This window comes from Myotis brandtii, unplaced genomic scaffold, assembly GCF_000412655.1.
Source record: "Myotis brandtii unplaced genomic scaffold, ASM41265v1 scaffold609, whole genome shotgun sequence".
NCBI lineage: Eukaryota > Metazoa > Chordata > Mammalia > Chiroptera > Vespertilionidae > Myotis > Myotis brandtii.
The window spans coordinates 1,300,108-1,307,779 of record NW_005370315.1 but is presented as its reverse complement, the minus strand read 5'-3'; the positions used below and the strand labels follow the sequence as shown (position 1 = coordinate 1,307,779).

Below are 7,672 nucleotides of genomic sequence, written 5' to 3'. Positions count from 1 at the left end.
TATAATTTTTTTAAAATATATTTTTATTGATTTCAGAGAGGAAAGCAGAGGGAGAGAGAGATAGAAACATCAATGATGAGAGAGAATTACTGGTCTCTCACATGCCCCACACTGGGGATCTAGCCCACACCCCTGGCATGTGCCCCAACCAGAAATCGAACCACGACCTCCTGGCTCATAGGTCAATGCTCAACCAATGAATCACCAAGGCCGGGCATGGAATACTGACTTTAGAATTTGTCTCTTAACTACAATGCTAGTCATTTCTGGAACTTAAAACCCAAATCTGAGTAGTTTCTCCCTACTTTTAGCCATAATATAATATAAATATTCCCAATTCCCCTAAATTGTGTGGTATGTAGTTGAGTCTCTTAATAGTTCCTTTTTAAAAAATCTTTATTGTTGAAAGAATTATATATGTGCCCTTTTTCCCCCATTGACCCCTTGTAGCCCACCCCTGACCCCTGCCTCAGGCCTTAACCTTAACACTATTGTATGTGTCCATGGATTATGCATATATGCATATAAGTTCTTTGGTTGATATCTTTCAACCCACTCACCCCCACCTTCCCTCTGAAATTTGACAGTCTGTTTTATGTTTCTATGTCTCTGGATCTATTTTGTTTATCAGTTTATTTTGTTCAATAAATTCCAATTATGAGTTAGATCATGGTATACTTGTCTTTCTCTGACTGGCTTATTTCATTTAGCATGATACTCTCCAGGTCCCTCCATGCTGTCTCAAAGGGTAAGAGATCCTTTTTTTGTGTGTGTGCTGCATAGTATTTCATGGTGTAAATGTACCATGGCTTTTTTTATCTACTCATCTACTGATGGGCACTTGGGCTGTTTCTAAATCTTAGCTATTGTAAATTGTACTGATATGAACATAGGAGTGCATATATTCTTTCTGATTGGTGTTTGGGTTTCTTAGGATGTATTCCTAGAAGTGGATCACTGGGTGAAATGGGAGTTCCATTTTTAATTTTTTGAGGAAAATCCATACTATTTTTCATAATGGCTGCACCAGTCTGCATTGCTACCAGCACTTGTCATTGATTAATTTGTTGATGGTAGCCATTCTGACAGATGTGAGGTAATACTGCATTGTCATTTTAATTTGCATCTCTCTGATGATTAGTTACTTTGAGCATTTGTTTCTTGGCCTTCCGGGAGTCCCCTTTGGAGAAGTCTATATTTAGGCCCTTTGCCCTAAAGTTACTTTTTAAATGGTTCCAATGTTTATAAATAAAGTGTACTCATAAATAATTCTGAAGGTTATAGATGAAGTCAACCTGAATCAACTGCCAAATAAATACTAAAAATATTACAAATTAAAACCATTTTATAAAATGTTATTACATTATCTATTAATTTCTGACAGCTGGCTTTGAAATAAGACATACTCATACCATGTAAAAACTAATAATGTTTACATTTGTGTAGTCATTCACTATGTTACTGGACTAAATAGGTCTGTTTGCCTGTGTACTGTCAGGGCCAGCCTGACAGGGTTGAGCCGGGCTGAGGCAGGGAGGTGGGAATTGAGAAAAGAAAGAAAGACAGGAAAGCGGGGTCGGGAGGACCCCAGTTCTCTCGATGAACTGAAGCGAGTTTATTAGCCACACAATCCTATTTATACACAACACACTGAATAGGAGGTCTGTCAAGAGGAATGTATTCTTTGTTCCTCTTAATCTCTAAGGGAGAGACACAGCAGAAGGACAAGTTCTCAGTACAGCATATCTCAGTAAATAGTTACAGACTTCTTGGTAAGCTATGAAAGACTGTTCTCATTCTACTGATAATCGCCATCCAAACAAGTCTGGGAAAACTGTGTGGGTGAGGGTCCCAGCCTTGCTAGCCCCTTCAGGTGCAAGGACCTTGCCAGCTTACATCTGGCCCCCAACAGTGTACATAAAGCCCAATATGACATAAACAGAAGCTCACAGTAAAGAAAGTAAGGATGTATTTCAGGAAGTGGCCCATGCTCAAACACCTGGCTCCCCTGTTACAGAAGACCAGAGAAAATGATTAGTATGCTTAGAGAAATGCTTAGAGAAACCATAGTAACCAGTCTAAGGGAATAGTGACCAATCAGAGGGGATATCAAGGCACCAGGATCTGCAGCCTTTATAAACCATAGGGAAAAAGAACTCAGTGGGACCCTTTCCACCTCCTTTCGTGGGAGTCAGTTCTGTGGGACTCTTCCCCCTCCCCACGTGGGAGTCAGTACTTGTTCTTCAATAAATCTCCACCTTTGCTCTACTACCCTCTGTCTGTGGGTTCATTCTTCGACTCTGGCAGACAAAGAATCCGGGTTCCAGTCCAAAAATTCCGTATCACTTAGGTTCTGGGGTGATGGTACTGCAGGCCTGGGTTCTGACCCTCCCGGGCCCAGTGGGCAGAAGTGAGGGCCTGTGGCCCCAGAAGCTGGACTTCTTTCTCAGAAAGACAAAGCTGAACCACCTGGTTATGGATGAGACATCAGACATTGAAAGGAGTTTTGGGGGGTAAAATAGGCAGGCTTAGGAAATTTTAGGACTTAGGGGGTCCATGGAAAAAGCACAGGGCTCAGAGCTGCAGAGGTACATTTCCATAGAATAAGGGAGTTGGATGAGGCCAGTTTGAATCTAAAGGAAAGAAACGAGAAAAAGTAAAGATGAAGTTTCTATGCAGTTACAATACTTTTATATACATATTTTATTTGATTTTTAATTCTATATTCTATTCAATGATTATTTTCTGAGAGTCTCTCATGTGTCAGGCAGTAAGATAGGAATAGGGGGTACAATGAAGGACAAGAGGCTTTAACAACCCAATGTGACAGGAGCACCATCACTCTTTAAGACATAAATAAACAGTGTCAGAAAGATTAAGCAATTTGCCAAAATCACTGATAGGTAAATTGATAACCGAGCTAGAATTAGTATTTACTCTTTGAGACTATGATTTCATAACAACTACGAATATTCCTATTGGATCATTTGCTCTAATAATCTGACTATATATTTGTCAATTTAAGAAACATCCAGACCTGTAAAGAATTTCTATGAGTTTATTTGAGCCAAACTGATGATGTATGCCAGGGAACAAGATCTCAAATTCTCAGTTTTGGCAGTTTCTTTTATGCATCTAATGTTAAGGAGAGGACACAAGGAAGATTACAGGAAGGTGAAACAAAGAAAGGCCAGGATTGGATTATAAAATAGTTAAGATTATGTACTCCCTTGCAAGGGAGGGTCTAGAAGGGCGGTTCATGCATTAGAAGGAGGGGTCTGAAAAGAGTCATCTCAAAGGTGTTTTCACCTGGATGTACAAAAACAATGGGCAGGGCTTGCTTAAGGCAAAGATAAGCCTTTTACTAAATAAATTATATGCCAGGGGTGTGAGTACCCACCTTGAACTGCCCATTTAAGAATTTATGATCAGATCACCCTGTGAGGCTACTTTCCACAGAGCCCCCTTTTTTTATTCACATATTTATATTTTTCTCATCCACAACAAAATCAAAAGTAACACTGCTGACTGAAAAAAACAAAACCTGATTTTACTTGAAACCAAATTTTTATGCAGATTTATGTCTCTTGTATAAAAACATTTTTATACACAATCTTATGAACACAAATTCTCAATCTAAATTGGCAAGCTTTGGTCTATGCCATGTTTGGGTACTTTGGGGAGAAAGTAATTGAGGGAAGAGAGACTTTTATCCCTGAACTGGATTTGTTAATCCAAAACTATTCTGGTGCTCATTACCTTTTCAGCCATTCACCAGCCTATCAGTCTACTGTAGAAATGAAAACTGCATTTATTTTTCTTTCTTTAATCTCCCCCTCTTAATTGCCATATTGACAAAAAGAAAAAGAAAAAAAGAAGAAAGCAGTTGTTTGCCTTCCAAATTCTCTGGAGCACTAGCCAAATTAATCCTTTTGTTTGTGTTTCTCCAGTTCCAGAAACAAGTAGCATGCAAAGTAGCAAGAGACTCCCTTAAGAGGCAACAAAAAGAAGATGCCTAGACATTAACCTTGACTGGGAGAGCCCTGTAGTCATTTGCATCTTACTTTGGAAACAGCCCTGAGGTTATGAGGAAAGGGGTGCATGTGTGTGTTGGGCGGGGGGGTGATTGGGGGGTGGAGAGGTAATGACTAGGGCTGGATTAAGAAGTAAGCCTGCTTGGCCATTCCCTAGGGGTGTCAGTCTGTAAGAGAAAGCTGGTAAACCCTGCTAATCTCTTCCTCTTAGACCAGTGGTTCTCAACCTTCCTAATGCCGCGACCCTTTAATACAGTTCCTCATGTTGTGGTGACCCCCAACCATAAAATTATTTTCGTTGCTACTTCATAACTGTAATTTTGCTACTGTTATGAATCGTAATGTAAATATCTGATATGCAGGATGTATTTTCATTGTTACAAATTGAACATAATTAAAGCATAGTGATTAATCACAAAAACAATAGGTAATTATATATGTGTTTTCCGATGGTCTTAGGTGACCCCTGTGAAAGGGTCGTTCAACCCCCAAAGGGGTCGCGACGCACAGGTTGAGAACCGCTGTCTTAGACCATTTCACCTTCTTTCTTGATCTGTTATCAAGAAAGATAGGATTAAGAAATTAGTAGGAGCCGGGCCTGTATGGCTCAGTGGCTGAGGCAGGAGTCTCTCTGTGCTCTCTCTCTTTCTCTGCGTTCTCTCTCTCTCTCTCTCCATATCTGTGGGAGACTCGCTTATGACCAACCCTGACCAGAATGTCCATGAGACCTTTGTATGCCCCTTAGTGAGAAGGTTGGATGGCCCTGCAGACAAGGAATGTGTGTGAGGATGGCCCCTCGCTCCTGCCCAGGGGGTGTAGACCCGGTGTTAGAGATGGAGCCTGGAGGCCTAGATGCCACCAGACAACCCTCACAGGCTGAGTTTATCCGATCACAGGCTTTAATCTCATCTCGGACCACGGGCCGCATAAAAGGCAGGAGCCTTGGGAAGCACATCAGAGCCACCAGCGCAGACAGCCAAGCCCCACAGCAGCTCAGCGTTGGACCAGGATCACCCAGCGTGAACGTCTGTGTCCGTGAGGAGAATGGCATCTCAAGACGAACCAGCCAGGAACGGTCCCCGGGCAGGAAACTTCACGCTTAGATCTCGCGGAGGACCCATCAACCAGGATGGAGAGGAGGCGGAGGAGGTCGGCTTCCCCAGCCCTGGGCTCATCTCATTGAACAACGGCAGCCAAGGGCATGGGATGGTGGAGCTGCGGGGCATCTTTTGGTCTTTCTGCTCGTGGCTGCAGCCAGACACGCACAGTGATCAGGAGATGATTGTCCAACTGTCAATGGAGCAGTTCCTGCTCAACAGGCCCAGCAGCGAGAGGGCTGCCTGGCAGGAGAAGTGGGAGTCGAGTGGCAGAGACATGGAGGCGTTCATGAAGCACCTGGGGGATGAGGGCCTGAGGTCCCCCAGCATGATCCATGTCAGCATGGGGGGGGGGGGGCAGGAAGCCCTGTTCTCGGAGAACATGCCCATAGGACAGGTCCTGGCCCACCTCCAGGAGCAGCGCTCAGCAGCCGCCACCACAGGGACCCCCTCCCCAGCTCCCCCAGAGACACCCCGACCAGCAGCACCAGAAGATGCAGATGAAGATGGCGACAACCTTTCCAGTCCTGACCACCAACCCCCCTTTATGCTCATCCCGGAGGAAGAGAGCCCTCAGGGCCCCGCAGAGAGCGAGGTGTCCGGGGAGAGTCCACGCAGCTCCGGTTCAGCAAGTCCGGGCGCCCCCACTGCCCAGGAAGAGCCTCCCCGAGAGGAGGCGCCCCGGGAGGCGGGGGGCGCCCAGAAGCTGTACCGGTGCGACCAGTGTCCCCGGGTCTTCCAGTACCTCTGTCGGTTCCAGCTGCACCAGAGGAGGCACAACAACGAGCGGCCCTTCGTTTGCGCCACGTGCAGCAAAGGCTTCTTCTAGGCCTCGGACCTGCGCGTGCATCAGCTGATCCACGCGGAGGAGCGGCCCTTCCGCTGCGACCGCGCCTTCAGCCACCGGACCAACCTGCGGGCGCATGAGCGCATACACACGGGCGCCAAGCCCTACGCGTGCGCTCAGTGCGGGAGGACCTACCGCCAGTCCTTCACCTACTACCGACACCTGTGGATGCACCAGAGGAAGGTCTCCACGCCCGGGGACACCACGCCCCAGGCCTCCACATCCAGGGACTCCACGCCCAGGGCCTCCACATCCAGGGCCTCCATATCCAGGGCCTCCACATCAAGGGACTCTATGCACAGGGCCTCCACATCCAATGACTCCATGCACAGAGACTCCACATCCAGGGCCTCCACGCCCGGAGCTTCCTCCCTGTAATGTGTGTTTGTAGATATATTTATTTTATTTTATATTTTTATTGATTTCAGGGAGGAAGGGAGTGGCTGACACGTTTCCAATGACCAATAGTGGTTGAATAAATAAAAGTGTATTGTTTATTTCTTAAAATCCAGATATGTGTCTGAGGTGGTGTGGAAAGCCGGCTCCCAGGTGGCTAGTGATATGGGTCGTGGGAGGTGCAGCAAGTAAACGAAGCTTGATCAGGTGCATGTAATTGTGTAGATTGAAAACCCACGAGAACATTGTAAACATCTTGGCCACGCCCGCACTTTGCCTCATGGAATCTGGCTATAAAATAAAGACTCCGTGTGCAGGCAAAAAAAAAAAAATATATAAGCTTTCAACTTGAGTTAATCTTATCAATATTTTACTTTTATTTAATTTCTTAGCATCATTATGATATCTTAGTTTCTCAAAGTCCTCCTATACTCTGCTAATGACAATATTCACTTCACTCTGTTACCCACAAAAGTAGCCATACTTAAGTCATTCATGGTGATTTGGAAATTCTTCCTAAGTTAGTGTTATTAGCTCTGGTTTCCCTGCTGTTACTTTAGCTGCTCTTGACCCATATTTTGGCCTCCTGTCTTTCCACATGTGTCGTCAACCCACACTCACTTTATCTGCCACTTCCACTAGACATGCCCCCATTTGTCAAGTCAGCGGAGCCTCACTAGATCTCCCACACACTTCAACTTTTGGTCTTCATTTGAACTCATATTGTCTACCTGATGCTAAGGTAACTTGCCAATATTTGTTTCCTCTTCCCTTATTATGTTTAAAGGATTACTGCAGACAATTATAAGAGTGCTGAGTTGTCCTTAATCATTGGTGCTCTCTAACATTACCGCGGGTTTCAACGCTGCATAATAATCTGTTGCAAACTGCTTCAGCTCCCTTCCAGAATTTCTCAAAACCTCATCCATTTTTTTTCACTGATTGTCATCAAGATAACTTATTTTTGGATTCCACTTTCTTCGGCAACATTTAGCCTGTGTCTAAATTTGCCCCTCACAATCTTGTGCTGTCCAGGCTACTGGGAAACAAACTTTGGAATAGCCTTCTGGACCTCTAGCTAAATGGGGAGTTTAATTATTTCTTCCAAAATTAGTAGAAGAAAGCTTCCACATTGTCTCCACATCAACAAAGATTATGGATTCAACACACAAACAGCAATAGGGAATATTCAGAGTGAGAAGACATGCTGTACCCTGGCTGGGGCAGAGAGCAGCCTATTCTCTATATACTTAATAACTAAAAGCAAGACATTAAGGGAGCCACTCCTGCACCTGCTA

General features: G+C 44.7%; 1 protein-coding gene across 1 annotated transcript; it reads left to right on the top strand.

The window, feature by feature from the left end:
• Positions 1-5,078: 5,078 nt before the first annotated feature.
• Positions 5,079-5,960, top strand: LOC102258077 (zinc finger and SCAN domain-containing protein 4-like). Its single transcript, XM_005879739.1, has one exon. It carries the CDS (start codon positions 5,079-5,081, stop codon positions 5,958-5,960), a length of 882 nt encoding a protein of 293 aa, XP_005879801.1.
• The last annotated feature ends 1,712 nt before the right edge of the window (positions 5,961-7,672 follow it).

What these genes read in the sequence shown, in the direction of transcription:
- LOC102258077 (XM_005879739.1), top strand. Translation starts at nt 5,079, where the DNA reads ATGGCATCTCAAGACGAACCAGCCAGGAACGGTCCCCGGGCAGGAAAC.